The sequence below is a fragment of the Microcebus murinus genome, chromosome 16, assembly GCF_040939455.1.
Source record: "Microcebus murinus isolate Inina chromosome 16, M.murinus_Inina_mat1.0, whole genome shotgun sequence".
NCBI lineage: Eukaryota > Metazoa > Chordata > Mammalia > Primates > Cheirogaleidae > Microcebus > Microcebus murinus.
In genome coordinates this window covers 29,925,254-29,942,624 of record NC_134119.1, presented here as the reverse complement: position 1 = coordinate 29,942,624, position 17,371 = coordinate 29,925,254, and the positions used below count along the sequence as shown (strand labels likewise).

At 48.5% G+C, this 17,371-nt stretch overlaps 2 protein-coding genes across 8 annotated transcripts in view; one reads left to right on the top strand and one right to left on the bottom strand.

Moving 5' to 3' along the window:
- NOL4L (nucleolar protein 4 like) overlaps positions 1-5,221 on the top strand; it is a 120,259-nt gene extending 115,038 nt beyond the window's left edge. For all 4 annotated transcript variants that reach the window (XM_012754794.2, XM_012754793.2, XM_012754797.2 and 1 more), the window contains one exon: positions 558-5,221. In XM_012754794.2, the coding sequence (XP_012610248.1) occupies positions 558-778 (221 nt within the window). In that variant the 3' untranslated portion in view covers positions 779-5,221. The remainder of the gene's footprint in view (positions 1-557) is intronic.
- Positions 5,222-8,978: 3,757 nt separating this feature from the next.
- The window catches only part of ASXL1 (ASXL transcriptional regulator 1), a 63,267-nt gene continuing 54,874 nt past the window's right edge, over positions 8,979-17,371 (bottom strand). For all 4 annotated transcript variants that reach the window (XM_012754777.3, XM_076011024.1, XM_076011023.1 and 1 more), the window contains 5 exons: positions 16,662-16,825; positions 16,469-16,565; positions 15,274-15,379; positions 14,352-14,985; positions 8,979-13,862 (listed from right to left, as the gene is read on the bottom strand). In XM_012754777.3, coding sequence (XP_012610231.2) covers positions 10,953-13,862; positions 14,352-14,985; positions 15,274-15,379; positions 16,469-16,565; positions 16,662-16,825 — 3,911 coding nt within the window. In that variant the 3' untranslated portion in view covers positions 8,979-10,952. The remainder of the gene's footprint in view (positions 13,863-14,351; positions 14,986-15,273; positions 15,380-16,468; positions 16,566-16,661; positions 16,826-17,371) is intronic.

Below are 17,371 nucleotides of genomic sequence, written 5' to 3'. Positions count from 1 at the left end.
GAAGACTTTCTTGCAGTGCTTGTCCCCACAGTTCCTTTACAGGACTGTTATTTCCCATTCCCAAGCTCCTCTTACCACGCTGCAGAGGCAGAAGTTCCTTTGCCTCCAAGGCCTCTGCTTCCTTGCCTGGGGCCAGAGCCTGTGCTGTGTGTGTCAGGGGTCCTCAGAAAGCACAGGGTACAAGCTGTGCCAGGAAGCCAAGGTAGGAGGCTGTCCTGCCTGATGCCAGGGCCTATGCACTTACCACGCGGCACCCTCCCCTGACAGACCCGCCATGCGCGCCTTTACAGTGTGACCATGAGCAAGCCTCTCAGCAGCAGCTTGCACCTGTCACATGGTGCCGAGGAGACCCCCTTCTTTGCAGGATCACCCTGAGACTTAACCCTGTCGCAGGTAGGCCCCATTCTAGGCACTAGGTAGACAGCCCAGGGCCACAGACTCCAGCCTGACTGGCAGCAGGCACCAAGACTCAGGGTGATGACCACATAAAGGACACCTTGCCTCCCAGATGCTGGGCAGGGTGTCTGCTCCTTCCCTTACCGTGTCCGTCTCTACAGGGCCCACGGACCTCAGCATGAAAGGCGGGGCCTCGACCACCTCCACCACCCCCACGCCCACCCCCTCCAGCAACAGCACCAGCAGGACCATGCCCAGCGCCCAGCTCAGCCCCACGGAGATTAGCGCCGTGCGGCAGCTCATCGCCGGCTACCGGGAGTCTGCGGCCTTCCTGCTGCGCTCGGCAGATGAACTGGAAAACCTCATCTTACAGCAGAACTGACCCCGCTGGCACCTGGAGTGCACTGCTCTAGGGAAGGAGGCTGTCCCAGCCCGGACCTGGCTTCCTGCCTCACCAGTTGGTACATTTTGTTTTTTGAAAGAGGTGGGATCCAAAAGAGCTGTTTCTAGCCACACTCCAAGCACCTGAGACTTTGGGCACAAGAACACTTTTTTTTTGGAATCTCACCACACGGGTGCTCTGACCTGCTTGGAAGAGGCCAATGGGGGCAGCTCTGGAAGAGTGGGGCTCCCCTGACAAGGCGCCAGGGCTGCAGCTCTATTTAGAATCACCTTCGTGGACCCTGATGTTAGAATCCCACTCCCAGATAATTACCTTTCAAGTCTTAGGTGAGCATAATTGCATATTTATTGAGAAAAACAAAGTGGACCCTTTCTTCCTCTCCCCTTAGTAATTTATTTTTCTGAAAATGGATTCTTTTGTGTTTGTACAGATTGCCAGTCTGTGTCTGTCTGATCAGAAGGATGTATCCCTGTACCTAACATTCCATATCACTACACTGACGCGGGCTGGGGCCGGCAGGGGCAGGGCAGGTGCCAGGCTGGCTGTCCCTCTGGGTGCCCAGCACACCCTGGGGAAGGCCACCACCCCTCGGCCAGGCCGTCCTGGAGCAGATCCCAGTGCCGTCACAGGGATACTGCCAGGCCTCCCCAGGCACCACCAAGCAGGAGGACCTCACCCACACCACTGCAAAACAAAAAAATCACCCCTACCCCACTCTACAGAAGCCCCAGTCACATGGTCACCTGTATTCTACCTCACACTCCAGCGTGGGCTTTTTCCAGGATGTGCCCTGAGCCTGTTCTGAATGGCTGTTACCCCAGCCCCCCCCTCACAGTGTCTGCCTGGGAGGTAAGTCCAGACTGGGTGTCCAGGAGCTAGAGCCCAGAGAGGGTCCTGCCCCTTATAACCAGCCACTGCAGGCCCCTAGCTCTCCCAGCTGTTTACTGGGACAGAGCACGAGATGGCAGCTATGCTGCCAGGGAGCTTGAATACTTCTCTGCACAGGCCTGGGCCCTCAGACACCTGCTGAGAAGGGCAGGTTTCTTCAGGGCGCGCCCCCCCAGCTGTCAGGCAGCTGTGAGCTCCAGGGCAGACTGCAGTTCCCACCCCCTCGCCCGTGTTTGGAGTAAAGGGATCATCAGTGGAAGTGGAGAAGCCACTTGGGTTCTCCTAAGACCAGCCCTTCTTCTGGAGGGGCCAGTCTTGGAAGAAACCCATAATCCCTGGAGTGTGAAAAAGGGCAAAAGGAAAAAGCTGGCCTGGTTTCCTTCCTCCCTGATAGGCACTTCCTCTTGCTCAGTGCAATACCTGCCAGTGCTGCTAAAACCAGGGATTCGCCCAGACCTCAGCAGGCCCACGGGGCCTCTCCATGCGACACTCCGTAGCCATGACAGCAGCTATCTGCTGCTCGTCCCTGCCCAGAGCTGGCAGAAGCCCTCTGTTGCCTTTCCTCCCTCAGAGCAAAGAGGCCCCAGGGGAGCCAGGGCCGAGTGGCCCCTAGGATGGCCGCAGAGAGCCACTTGACCCTGGAGCAGGCACCCCTTCCCAAACCAGCTTTTCTGCAGCCAACTTCCTCCTGGCACTGTGGCAGACCCCCTCAGGAGGAGTGGGAAGAGGGCACAAGTACGGATGCCCCATCCTGCCTCAGATCCAGAAACTCTGAAAGGTAGGGTGCCCACTCCGTGCTTACTTTCAGCCCCTAGAGGTTGGGGGTGGTCTTATCTCGAGTGGCCTCCAACACCTCACCCAGCCACACCACCTCTGCCTTCCACCTGACCAATCCGCAGGCCTCCGGGCAGGGCCAGGACACCGAAACTCACCCTTAGCACAGCACAAGCTCCAGTGCCCAAGGCCTCCCCCACACCCGGCATCCACACGTCCAGTCCCACCTGCTCAGTACTACTCCCGGATGTTTGAATTTGTGTAAATATTTATTTTTGTGTGTGAACAATACAACAAAGTAATTGGTAGATCTTTTGCAAAATGTTACCCCAGGCAATTTGTGAAAATGTTAAACCCTGGCAGAGACAATCGCCACCCTAGAATTCCTGATATCATTTGCTTAATATGTCACTGACTTCTCTCAGAGGCGGTGCCCAAGCTGGACAGGAACGGTTTGCATTTCTTGACAGACAGAAGTGAGAAAGGCCAGGGAAGGGGCTCCCTCCCAACACCAACACAAGGGAATTAGATCTAAAGATCATACACGGAATTAGATCTAAAGATCATACACGCTACCGTCTGAAGTTGAGTTTTTCTAAGTTCAAACTGTGGTGACTCCACCTCCAGCCTGCCTTAGTACTGCGGCAAGAGCGTGGGTTCAATATATTTTAAAGAGAAATTAGAGGACATGCCAGTGGTAGAAGTCCACTGGGACTTCAGGGGACCCCTCCAGGATGGTGGATTTTGTCATATTGACCCCAGCTCTTGGGTGGGCTCCTTTGAAGTGAAGCTACACCTGAAGCCCTGGAGATGGGTAGAATGGGCAAGTTAGTGCATGAAAACAGGATTCCACTAGCTGGTTCAGTCAGGGATCTTGTTCTGTTTTGCTTCTGTTTTAAAAGATGCAGCTTCAACCCCTTCCCTCTTCTCCTGACTTGGAGAGCACCAAAAAGCTGGTTCTCACGAACCAAGCTCGCTGCTGTCTCACCCTCACCCAAGGGACGCCTTCTCCCAAAGCCCTGTGCCACAGCCATTTAAAAATCTTCTGGAGGTCCTCAGGGCACAAAAGTAATCATTTGGGATCCTAAGTTAAAAAGGAAATGCAAAGTAGTAATTCCGGAGTCTTTGCAGGGGGCTAATCCCACAAAAAGGGTAGAATCAGTGAAGTGGGCCTTTGGTCTTAGTGGTGGATCCTTGAGTAGACCAGTGAGAAGTGTGTGTAACCTGCTGGAAGTTCATTTTACCATCACCACTATTACAAGGGACAGTTTACTCCCAAGGACAGTGTTGAGGGGGGAGGGTGACAGGTGGGGGAACTAGGAGGGTTTTAGAGGATTTCAAACAACCCATCCGTCCCTATCCCCAAGGGCCACTTACAACTCCAGGGGTGGTTATAGGATTAACTACCAGTTCATTTTCAAAATGCTGCTTTGAACTCAGAGGGTTGATACTTTTAATTTGTAATTTTTTTGTAAAACTTTTTACAGGATAGTAAAGTATTTCACCAGAATACCAGTTTCAATCCGTCCATGGTCTGATTTTTATATAATTTAGTGGTGCTTTAGAAACTTTGTTTTTGTTGTTTCGAGCTAAATAGCTCAATCCTTTCTCGCCTGTATCTACCTAAGACCAATGTGAACCTTTGTATTTTTGCTCCTAATTTTGGACTCAGTGAAAGTGTACTGTTTACATGTACAGATGCCCTCAGTCCCTGTGTGTTCTGCAAGACTCGCTCTTGAGGAGGAAGATGCACCTCACTAAGCTCATCTGCTTAGCAAAGCCACAAAACAAAAACCTCTCACTTTTTACCTGTTTCCACCTAAAAATAAAAACAAAAAACCTACACCACATAGAACTCAGATTTTGCTGAAAAACACTTTCCACCTGGTAGATGGTCCATGTGCTTCTGTCATGTGGTCCATTTAGGAACAAGAGTCAGAACACAGACCTCCCGCCAGCCCCTGGTGCGCCACCGCGCGGACAGAGAAGTGAAGGCAGGACCGCGCTGCAGAGCTGTGGGATGAAGACAGTTCTCTGGGCAGCTTGGGAGTGAGATGGTCAAGATGACTCATGTGGCCTTTAGGATCAAGCCAACCAGGACTTAGGGACAACCCAAGAGGTCATCAATCCTCTAGCGTAATTTAGACATGTTTTGGAAGAGCGTGAGTTCTCTGAGATGAGATTTTAAGACTTTCAGTGCAGATGGTACAAGTATTTCTTGAGGGTTCCTCTGGGGGCAGCTCATTCATGAGGTGCCACCTCTAGGGAGGGACAGGGGCTCCAGACAGCGAGTAGATGGCACTTAAAGCAAACAGTGGATGGCACCAACTTTTAAAGGTGACTCTTTATTAATCAATGGCTTCACCTCTAAATTATATTTTTACAGATATGCACCTATGCAACTTAACGTGGCTCTTCTAAGCAGGTGAGGACTTCCTCCTCAATGCTCTCTATAAAAATTATTTGTGTTCTATATAGTGAGTTTTTCCAGTAAATGTGGCTTAATATTTTAATTCTTAGAATGTGTCTTCTCTACGTGATGCGACTAAATTCTGTTTTGTTTGTGGAATGACTAGCACAGGCCGACTCCCTCTCTCCCTCACTTAACAAGACCAATGAGCTGTTAATCGAGCTGTTATCTCCATGGTATTACTTGCTAAATGCACTGATTTCATAAGTATGTGGAATCCTTTTCCTTTTGAACCTGTATATCATATATAAGACTGAATCTACTTAATAAACACTGAACAGCAAACCGAACACTGCTTCCACTGTCTCCTGTCAACAGCAGCACCGCCAGCCAGTTCCCATCCTTCTGAATCTAGTTTGCTACTGAAGCATCTTGCTACTGGTAGATTCTACCTTTTCCTAGCCAATAATCTGGGACACACAAGGTCCTCAGTAAATTTTCCTGAATAAAACTGTAATTTTAGCACCTCGTGTGTTAGGAAACAGCCTTTCCTTGCTGCTAGTCAGGTACTGAGCAGAGGCAGAGAACTCTCTGTGCACCATCCTAAGTCTCAGTCTCCTTACCCCACTTGCAGAAGTACAGATGCATAGTGGGTATATGAAACAAAAAACTTGAATATCTTCTCCTACCTCTCACCCTAGCAGGTGGCTGACTTAGACTGAATTCCTACAATTCCTAAATGCTACTGTGTTTTCCCTGAAAATAAGACCTACACATAAAATAAGCCCTAGCAGGATTTCTAAGCATTTGCACAATATAAGCCCTACCCCGAAAATAAGACTTAGTGATGGGCGTGGCTATGCAACGTATCTGCACAACCCATGCATTTCATCGCAGATTGGTAAAAAAGACGAACAGCCCTTCTCATCTGCCCCATGAAAGCTCTATTGCTTGACAGGAGAGATTGGGGCCAAAGGAAATAGAGTCGCAAGAAATTCAGGATGGAATTTAGGGTTTGGAGAGTTATGATGATGTTCCAAAAGACGATGACTTAACTATATTTGAATAAATGCAGATTGTTGTATGGTACAGTACTTAAAAAAATAACACATCCCCTGAAAATAAGCCCTAGGGTGTCTTCTTGAGGAAAAATAAATATAAGACCCTGTCTTATGAAACACAGTACTTAGAAAACCAAGCCAACAAGATCCCTAGTTCTGAACCTTTGGTACTTGACATTCCATTCTATGCAAAACCCTGGACCCCACCCTGGGAGGAAACAAAAGGGCTACTTTTCCCAAAAGACTTTTACGTGCATATTGTTTTCATCCTACATATATTTATTATTTAGGTTAAACTTTAAGGAAAAACTGCAGGAATATGTCTGGGAACAAACTTGATTTTCATGAGTTTAAAAACAACTTTGTGATTTAAAAGCATATATATTACTGTTAAAATTGCAAATGTGTATATACACATACACCTACATGGCAGTTGTTATTAAAACCTTTTTAGGAATAGTTAAGAATCCTTTTTTAAAAAATAGAAATTCTATGCAATAGCCAAATATGTAAAACAGAGCAGAGGAGAGGGGCTAGTTTGAAACCTCTGCACTGAGAGTGTGACTTTGGGGCTAAGACGCATGTAAAGACAGCAGGTCCGGGCACAGCACTAGATGTGACACTTCACCTATCCAGGATATGAGGATCAAGGGGCAACAAATCCTCAGTAATACCATAAAAGTTCCTTGTCCTACCAAAACTACCACTGCTGAGACTATTAAAACCATTAAGACGACTGAAACCCCATAATCTGGGACATCTCCAGAACACAGACCCACTTCACACTGACCTGCTGACCAGCCCAAAAAACTTACCTCCCTCCACAGGAAATGCTGCAGTTCCACAGGACACTGGAATCCGTAGGAGAAACCACTTGAGGGCAGGACAGTGCAGGCTTTTCCCATCTGGCTTCTTTAAACGGGGCTCCAAGCCACTGGTATTAACAGTGGACACTGTTTCCATCATCAGATGGAAATGTCCCCTTAGAACAGTGAACTAAAATTTACTCAATGACAAAACAGGCAAACCTCCCTTGACTCAATGAGGGAAAGGGGAGAATATACATATGCTGCCTTTTAAAAAATAACTTAAAATGCACTAAGGAAATTTTAGTAGTTACACAAAACCTGCTAAGAAGAATCTGTGCAGTGTCCTATCTTCCTCTGGTTGATGTTTTCTATTATATAAACCCAGATTTTATTAGGTTTGTTATCAGCCAGTGGTTCTTAAATGAGAGGCCCCAGCTGCCTAAGAAACTCATAAACCCTCTGAAATAGTATGCAAAACTTTGTATGTGCATGGCTGGGGGGTGTGTGTCTGTGCAGTGTCCACTGAAAGGTGAAAACCCACCGACGCCAGGTAAAGCAGCACGAACAACTGTGTTGTTCTCACAGGGCATCTGTCTATGTCTCACAGTAGAGATGTTTGTTCCAGGCTTTCAAATTGATGCAGAGACAAGAGGAAGCATGGGATACTATCCAGTTTTGGTTTCAAGTAGCAAACTCCAAGGCCACACATCTTACCCTGTCCACGGCTTCAAATGGCACCCACACACACAGGCAAAGGCAGACAGCCCCCTTCCTCTCAGAGCAGCAGGATGCAGCAGCTTTGGTCTGTTGAGAGCTCTGATGGATGCAGGCTGCTCTATTTAACTCACACACATACCCACAAACCCCTCTCAAGCAGGGTCTTACTTCCTCAAGAGCAGGCTGTCAAACAAATTAATGATACCTCGCCAGACCAGTATGATAATATTCTTTCCCTATTCCCAAACATCGTGTTTCCTTGTCCTTTGGACCATGAGCAACATAAGCCTCCCTTACCAAATACTCTAAGCTCTGGACTGCACTCAGTGACTGCAGTGAGAACAGGAACTAGGCACTGGCTTCACAGCCCACACCAGCGCCAGCACAGCACACACAAGACCACATCTTGACAGCTTCCCCCAGGCAAGGGTAAAGCAATGGCATTGGCTGTACAGCTGTCTACATCAAGTTCATGTAGCAATTATCATTTTACCCTGGTAAAGCTAACAGTCACTAACAATCTAAGTAGGAACTATTATCCCCATTCACAGGCAGAGAGGTGACATAACATGGCCCAGCCACCCAAAGCTGGCAGGTAGCAGAACCTATCCTCCAAGAACCCACTACACTATTCCACTTCCCTGTTGAGATGTCACTGGCAATGCAAGGCCCCAAACCTGCATTCTCACTCCCACGGTCCTAAGTGGCCTAATGGATTCTCTGATGAAGGCATAAAGACACATCACCACCACCAGGCAACTGCCCAGGTACCACAGGGCTCCTGAACCATACATCCTCAAACGACGCATCTGTCCAACAGCAGCACTGCAAAACAGCAGCTTCAAGTGCCCGAAATGTGTCTCACCACATACAAGTTTTTCTCTGATTCACGTAAAAAAATTAATGGATATATATTTGATCTTCTATCATTTTTACTTTTGGCTTAGTTATATGCCAATAAAATTATTTCTGGCGAGCAGAGTCATGTATTTCAGTACTTGAGAGAAGTCTTAGGACTTTAACTAAGCAAGCGATCCCTGCCAGCATGTCATCGACCCAGGCTCATTAAATGAGCATCAGACCCCACCTGAGGCCACAAGAAGAGGTGCTCATGGTTAAGGCTTTTCAAGGTCAGCACTGGGCACCCTCCCACAGAAGACCATCAACCCATTTGGCAACCCCAAGCTCAGTGAGGCCATTTGGATGAGCAGCTGCAGAGGGATGCCACAGCTTATGACTTTCACTCACAAAGGGAAACTCCCATTGCTTTAGTAGATATCTTATTGCAGTCTGCAAAGTGGAAAGGTTTGCCAAGTCATGAACAGAGGCTACAGACCAGTGAAGCTGCCAAGTCATTCCTTTTGGACTAACCTCCCAAAGAAGAACTCGGTGTAGAACAGCAGCTCCAGAGCAGAGGCGAGGTGAGATGAGCTGGCGCTACTCCTTCCCATCCAGCTCCGCACTCCAGCAGACCTTCCCACGCCAGCGGGGCAGCCACAGAAGATGACTGAGACCACAACTGCAGGGTGTACAGGTTTATTGTTCCAATACCTCAAGAGACATACAAAAGCAGTGCTTTCTCTGGGGCAGCCTCATGGACCAGACCAGTGTCAAACTGTACCTTTGAGTGGCCCCAAAGGTCCCACCAGAGGGAAGTAGAGGACCAGACACGCATGGGCCTCTGCTCCCAGGCTTTGGTAAACAGACTTACGTTGGCAACTTAAACTTGGCCAATACTGCACTTTAAGTCACCAAATCACTGTCAACTTCTCATTCATTCTTCAGGTGACAAAAATGCCACATCAGATTAAATGGGGGGAAAACACTTGTCTGATGAAATGAGATTTGCTGAAGTCATAAAAATTTTATATTTCATATAGGAGCATTCACACAGGGAAACCGAGATCAAATGAGGACTCTCAACTCTGTAATAAGTTGAGATATGGGAGGTGAGGCAGGAAATAGGGTGAGGGATGACAAATACAGGGATATCTACTTGCTGGAAACTTATTGGGAGACAGGCAGGCAGCAAGCATGGCTTTGTTTCTTCTTAAACCTGCCTCCTGCCAAAAGTACGTGAAAAGGAGCCCCACGGCCCCAGGAGAGCATGGTTCCAGGTATTGCTGTGACAGGTGGTGACCCTGGAGCGGAATCTGGAAGGCCTGCCTGGGGGATGCCCAGGGAACTCACCCATGAATCCAGAAGCACTTAACACTGGTGGTGGTGACTTGTCACATATGGGAGCGAGCCGCCACTAAAGGCTGGAGAAGGAGAAGAGATGTGAGGAGCAAGATGCATTTGCTCAGTAGCGTGTGGACGGGCTGACTGTGGCCCTGCAGGCTATGGCAGACCCACCCGGTGACCCGTGATGGGGTGCCACGCCAGCCTGGCAGGTCACAAGTCAATCACTTCACCCTCACGTCAAGCAGCACAGCACTCAGTGGCTCTGACAATAGGCATGGAGAAGTAAATTACACCACTTTAATGCGATGATGCTGAAGACGTAAAATAAGGAGACAGTCATGTTCTCTGTACAGTAACATCCATTTACAGAATCGGCCTGTACTGTGTACAACATATAAATACATGATAAAACATTAGAGGTGCATAGAGCATACTTACAGAAGCCAAAAAGTTCACTTTATACATCCAAGAATAAAGGGTTAAAAATATAAAAATAAGAAACACACATTGCTTTGAAATGTAAAATGACTTTCACATACACAGGTACGTGGAGATGCCCACTCCCACAGAGTCCAAAATGATGGGGAGAGTGTCAGAGGAATTCACCTGCAAATATCTGGATAGTTGACTCACAAGGTCTATGGATGGCATTTTCATAAGAAAGACAACCCTATTCCCCAACCCCATTGTCCAAGCAGGGCTGGCTATTCAAGGTTTCAAAAGATCCTGTGGGCTAGTGGATCATACTGAGACAGGAAAGTTCCGATTTGCTTCAGCAACAGAACCAAAGGTCAAATAGGCTCCATCAACTGGCAAATGACTGAACTGTGACCTGAGGTCAGCAGGTGCTCGAGCCCCCTGGTGGGCAATGCTGGGAGTTACTTTAACCCTGTGCTGGCTTCTTCCCCACCATCAACTCCCCCAAATAGCAGAAGAAAGATGGCAAGGAGAGGGCAGTGGAAGACTTACATTTCTACTCAGTTCTGGTAGGTTAGTTCCCTTGGTGGAGAACACAACCTTCCTGCTTCAGTTTCAAGTCCCTCTGGGTGTCAGGCGGGCTTCCTAAGCCACACCAGGCTGCCTGGCCTTGGGCAGCCCAGTGGGTCGTCCCCCAGGAAACACCTCCAGCAAGACCAGAAGGGTCGACAGGTGACAGAGGGCTTTAGCACTATTAATTTTGGGGAAGGCAAGAGTGCTCTTGCCTAGAAATACAGAGTATTATATCAATGAGATTCTGTATACAGATTTAAGATCAATCATTATCAAAATACACACACTAAATATACAATTTTTCCCATGGCCATAATTTATTATCTCACCACAAGGCACAATACACAGAGTTTTGAGGGTCCAATACAGTCATCATGACAGAATGCACCACAGCCTTGGCACATGATCATGGCTTTCAGGCTGCACGCACACTGGAGCGAGATGCTTTCCACCGTGCTGCTGTCAGTGAACATTTGCAAGGAGAGTGATGCACTGTGGCTCGCACCGAAGTTTGCTTTGTGGCTCAGCTGCACCACACTTCCAGCAAGGCCTTTGGGAAAGGAGGGAGAGCTAGAGGAATAATTAAAGCTGGTGGAACTTAGTTGAAGTTTAGAAAGCTTCCCATAAAATGCCTGCTTGATGTTGAGTTGGGAGGGGATAGAAGGTGGCTCCAGAGGCTCATTTAGCCCCTTCCCTGGCTCTCGGGGTAATTTCCAGAAGGGCAGGTCCATGACAAAGGGCATCGCTTGCAAGTGACCTACCAGTTCCAGGGGACTGTGCCCAGCAGCTTTCCTGTTCTCTGCATTTGCCTTGACAGGGCCCCCAACAAAAGTCTTCTCATTCTTAATGCTGCCAACAGAGGCAGGTGATGGCTTTGGAGCCCAGTCTTCTCTTGCAGTTTGTACCCCACTAGGCACAGAGTTTTTGCTTGGTCCCAAGTTCCCACTCGGAAAAACTGTAGGGACGTCAGCGGGCAGTGGTGTTGGGTCTGCAGGCCTGGGACACTGAAGGGTTGCAGTCACACTCCCAGAGCCAAAGAGCTTCTTCCCTTGTCCTCCAACATTGTTCTGATCACCCAGGGCCCGGCCCACCTGCTCTGGACCAAAGGAGATCACATTTGGAGATGAGAAACAAGGTGCTCTCGAGGTAGTGAGATCTCCTGGACTTTTGCCTAGAGCAGCATCTGAATTACTGCACTGGGACATGGCACGGATTTCCTTCTGATCTTCAAAACTAAAGGAAGAGAACTGCTCTTTGGAATCCAATTCTTCCATTTTCCCAGAGGAAGTCATTGGATGTGTCACTGGATTTAGGGAGTCAAAACTTGGAGCTGTCTTGGAAATCTTTTGGGCCACTCCAGGAGCCTGGGTGGCCTCTATCCTGGCAAGACTAGTGCCTGCATCACAGCTCTTGGGCAGAAGAGGCTCCTTCAAAGCCCTTAAAGAAGTGGGGCTGCTTCTGACAACCAGGTGACTGTTTTCCCCAGGATTATGCAAAGACCCCGTGCTCAGGGAGCCACCATGGCTCTGCTCTTTTGTAAGTGGTAGCTCTGGGGATTCTGGCTTGATGCTACCATGGGCTGGAGGAAGAACCTTCTCTAGGGCCAACTTACCCTGCAGCAACTGTATCACAAGTGGGTTAGTGGGCTCCACCGAGGACCCAGGCCTGGCCAGGCATGTGGGTTTTGGCTGGTACTCAGTACTAGCCAGCAGCAGGGAGTCTGGGATCTTTTGGGGGACTGCACATACTCGAGACACCCAGCTCTGAGGTGCAATCATACCATCTGTCCTTGTAACCAAACTCAGGTCACCGTTCATCCTGGAAAGTGAGACAGATTGGTTCCAGTCGTGTTTCTCATCCTTGTCTACCGAGGATCGCTTCATCACCGTGGCTTCACTAGTGTCGGCCTCACTGCTATCCTCAGTGAGGTGGCCTTCAAAGTCAGAGGCTGTGTCTGTGGACTCGCTGTGAGGACTCAGTGCTTCAGAGTCTCCATTGATTTTCAGCTTTCCAGTGTCCACCAGCTTGCAGGCACTGGCAGCGCTGTCAATACCTGCTTGTGACAGCACCGTCCAGAGTGAAGGAAGGTCGCCAGGGGGATTGGAGCCCTCCTCCGCTGCCAAACCCCCAGGCAATGCAGGAATGAAGGGAGCAGCTTTCTCCCACTCTTCCCCAACCTGGGGCTCAACACATGGTACGTTTTCTCTGGATTCTGGTTCAGGCTGTTTCACTACCTCATCATCTGATGGGATGGGCAGCCAAATAGTAGTACTGTCAGAAGTGAGTGCCTTGGTTTTCAAATTTTCTTGTCTAGAATCACTTTCCCTCATGGGAGGGCAGGAGTCACCAAGTCCTAATTCATCATCAAATGGTCTGCCTTGCAGGCAGTGAGCCAATGACGATTCAGGTGTGGAACCATGAGTCACATCTACAGGAACTGTCACAGTGGGATTACTGTTAAGAGCCAGGCCAGTCCCTTCTAATACATCTCCCACCAGAGATTGAACAGGACCACCCTCTGGGAGGACAGTGGGTCCTCGCTCCTCATTATCCCTTTCCCAGGATGTGGTACCAAACTCACATTCAGTTCTAACATCTAGATGCAACTTAGGCTGCTCAACTGATCTCTCGGCTACTGGGGTTTGGGAGGACAATGGGGGCAATGCCTGGCATGGCTGGTCCCCAGTGGGAGCGATGGGAAGCTGGGAGGTATCTTCTAGCCCACTTGTGAATACACCTGGAACCCTCTGTAGTGGGCAGCTTTCCTCCTGTCTGAGAGAAGCCAGTTCCTCTCTTCTGGCTCTGGACATGGCAGTTCCAGCCTGGGCACGCTCCCCATTTAGAGGACAAGGCGGCAATAGTTGTGTTCGCTGTAAATCTGACGCACTCTCTCCAGGGGTGCTCGCGGCTCCCCTGGGCTCAGGGTGGCCACAGGCCTCACTACCATCACCACTGCTGCTGCTGCCTCTGCCACCTCCCTCATCGGTGGTCCCGCCGCCACCTCCACCCGGGCCACCCCCCCCTCCGATGGCAGTGGTGGCCGCCTCTCGATGGCAGTGGTGACCTCTCGCCCCTCGGGCTTGCAGAGCACGGGCTTTAATGTCTGCGAGGGTCCTGGCGCCAGTCCAGCCCCGGCAGGAGGGCTCCGTGATGGGGACGATCCGGGGGCATATCTGGTAAGTGGGCTGACCTTTAACCACCCAGGGTGGTTTGATACGTGAAAGTTGAATCTGCAAGAAAAGAATTGGAAAACAGTTTTAATTGACTAGGTAATCTGACCTAGGAACTATAAAGCAAAACTAGTATTCTAGCAGCGTGGGAGTCACAGCATACAGAATCAATTTCCCTAAAAATGAAATAAGCATAGTAAAATGGCTGCCCATGACACCACACCATTCGGAGAAGATTCTGCTCAAGGGCTGTTATATGCCACACTTCTAAATTTAATTTCTGGTGGGACTGTGTGAGTCACTACAGCAAAGAATCTAATACTACCTAATAAAAGATTTAAAAAATCCAAAGGATTTTGACCTCTAGAGATAGCTTCAACATAGTGAACAAAAAAGAAAGAAAGAAAAGAACCTCATCTCCCTAAACTTTACATGAGTCCCAAGAAAGGCTCTCTCATAGGAAGCTCTACATTCCTACATGATTAACTCAAAGGCCCAGGGGTAAAGGGGCTCTATAATCTCATGACCCTCAAAGGAAACCTCTCCTACCCGGATGGGCGGGACTTTGGGCTCCTCTTTAGTGGGCTGTGGCTTTTCGGTGTGAACACTTTCAATTGTGTTACGAAAGGACTGACGATCTTCAAGCCGGGGCTTCTTTTCGGGAAAGGACGCAGAGGCCGCCTGCTCAAAGGATTTCCGCTTCTGATCCTTGGGTTCCTGATCTACAGTCTCTGGAGACAAGTTAGGAATTCTGTCTAGAGATGTAGAGGCGTGTGTCAAGTTGTCTGGCTCAGTTGGGATCCGGGAAGCCACAGGTTCAACCAGGAACTTGGGACCCTCTGAGTTGGGTGCTGCAGAGGACATGCCTGGCAAGTGAGGACTGCTCCTGCCTGCTGAGTCGGTTGCAGCCTCCCCATCCTTGTAGAGGGGAATGTCTGGTGCTACGGATTTTGCATCCTTAGCAACCCCTGCTTGTTCTGGCTCCTGTTTTTTGTACAGATTCCCTCTGGCTCTGGTTCGGAGATCTGGCCGAGAGCGTTTCTTATAATGCCCATCCCGCTGTCGGGTGGCCGGACCACGCTGCGGCCGCACTGATTCTCCTGGGACACGCAAACCACTCTTGATTTCAGCCTTCTCCTGGCTGACGTTCTGCTGCAATGACTCTTCTTTGGTCAAACCCAATCTGCAAAACAGATTCACACGATCAATTGCAGGCCAAAGAGAGCACGTTTCTTTTATCTCTATGAATAACACCCAGAAACACAGATATATCAGAACAAATCTGCACAGTGTATAACACTAACCACAAGAAAAATGTGTTAGCTTCACTATGAATGGCATTAAGTTAAACGACTTGAGTCATTGCAATCTCCACATTCTTGTCCGACAAATAAATATACACTATTTTGAAACCATCTGACCCCATCCCCTCAAAAGCTCAGACCAGGATCCACAGCGCCAAGAGCCTTACTTCTGTCCATAGTAGTCTTCAAAGAACTTTTCTTTCCATTGTTCCACCTTCTTTTCCTTCTCCATTTCCTGTCGTATCCTGACTTGCATCTCATGAGTGAATTCGCCTAGAGATAAATACAACTTTTCTAGTGAATGCATTCGGGATATTATGTACAGCCAAATCTTCCAGTTCCACCATACCACAGGTTTTAAAAGAACATGCTCCCGTCTCTTCCACAGGCCCTCTCACATCATGCTCTTACTCAGGTCAGAGCTAACACGCCTACTGTAAGGGAAATTTACTCTTCTTTAAGGTACTCAGTCATTCAAGGGCAAGCAACACATTGATCAAAAAAGCAAAGAACCATTCTCACTTCCTGTGTAGAAGCAAGTTAGCATAGTAGGCCTATATACCCTTGCTTAGGCTACTTACAAGGATGGCCCTTGGCTGACACCCAGGAACGTGGATTTCAGGAGTGTTCTCACCACTATAACCGAAAGGAGTGGCTCACTGTGCCTAAACTGTTTATGGGAACAATATGGTTTATGCTGAACATCTGCTTTCCTTTTGGAAATCTGGGTATGTGCCAGGCAGTGGCTTTCTACATGGTCAGTCCCCGATAAAAACCCTGAGCATCACGTCTTGAACAGGCTTTCCTGGTAGACATTTCACGTGTTGCCACAACCTGTTGTTGGTGGAATCAAGTATGTCCCATGTGACTCCACTCAGAGGACCTTGGAAGCTTGCACCTGGTTTCCCCTGGACCTCACCCCATGTGCCTCTCCCTTTGCTGATTTTGCTTTGTATTCTTTTGCTGTGATAAACCACAGCCGTGGCTATGACTATATTCTGAGTCCTACCAGCAAATCATCAAACTGAGGGGTGGTCTTGGAGTCCTCCCAACACATTCCCCTTGTAGCTTACACACAAAATTCAATGCAGAGAAGCTAATAATCACTCCAACTGACAAGTACACTATATGTACATGTAATAAAGTTAAAGTCCAAATATCCTGTTACTTCTTCAGAGCTGTGTGCCACTTAACTAAACCTACCACACTAACTAGTATTATGAGGAAAGCCTGCCTTATACTAAATATCCTGAGGAAAAAAGAGATTGGTGAAAAATGAGTGCTTGGGTTTTAAATACCAAGAGACACGCCACACCAGGAAGGCACCATCTCAATTCATCTGAGATGATGAAGTCTACTCACCATCAGCCAGGCGTTCCCGCCAACTCTGAGCCGCATGAGTAAAAAACTCGTTATTTAGCGCACTGCTGCTAAGACGCAACAGGCCATCTGTCCCCACCTAGAAGGATCAAGGGGGGAAAACCCCAATAAATGAACTTAAAAGAGAACAGAGGCCCGCCCAGGAAGAGGTAAAAAGAAGGCTGCCCATGTGCACCTGTCTGTCCACTTCAGGCAGGAGGAAAAGGAGCTGCTGCTGGAAGTGTGATGGCAACGCATGGAAGGTCCGAGAGTTGATCAGGGCTCGGAGGTTGGTGTTGACAAGAATTGACCCAGGTGTCTCAAAATCTATCTCTTCACCTCTGTTGCGCTTCATCTGACCTGTGATTTTTGAAGCAAGCAGCAGCAAGATATAGATTTTCAGCTTTTTAAAGCAAAAAAGTAAATCCAACTGATGGGAAAACTTTGGTTGGCAGCACCCAAGCTACCTGGAACTTATCTGCACACAATCTGCTCAACCGTCCAGTCCATCCTAACCTGTATGTTACAATTGTTCTCTGCAGGTTACTGTCGTTGCCATCAAACCTAAGAGAACACTTGGGCTTGCATCCCCTCAGACAATACTCTGTACCGTGCTGTGTCACAGCCTGAAGAGGACACTCTTTCCACGAAAAACCAGGCAGGGGGCAGGTTCTGAGCTTCCCTCCGAAGCTGGAGAACAGGCTCCACAAAGCCCAACTGTAGAAATGATGGAAGTTTTCTAAAAGCAAATCTAGTTAGTGTACTACAGAAAAATCTGCAAAAGTCTTCTGTGAATGGGCTGGAGAGGTATGATCTCCACACAGAAATGAACTACGGGTTGTTAAAAGCTAACTGAGACGTTAATACTCTCACAAAGCCTAAGCAAATGTTATTTTATTTGAAAAA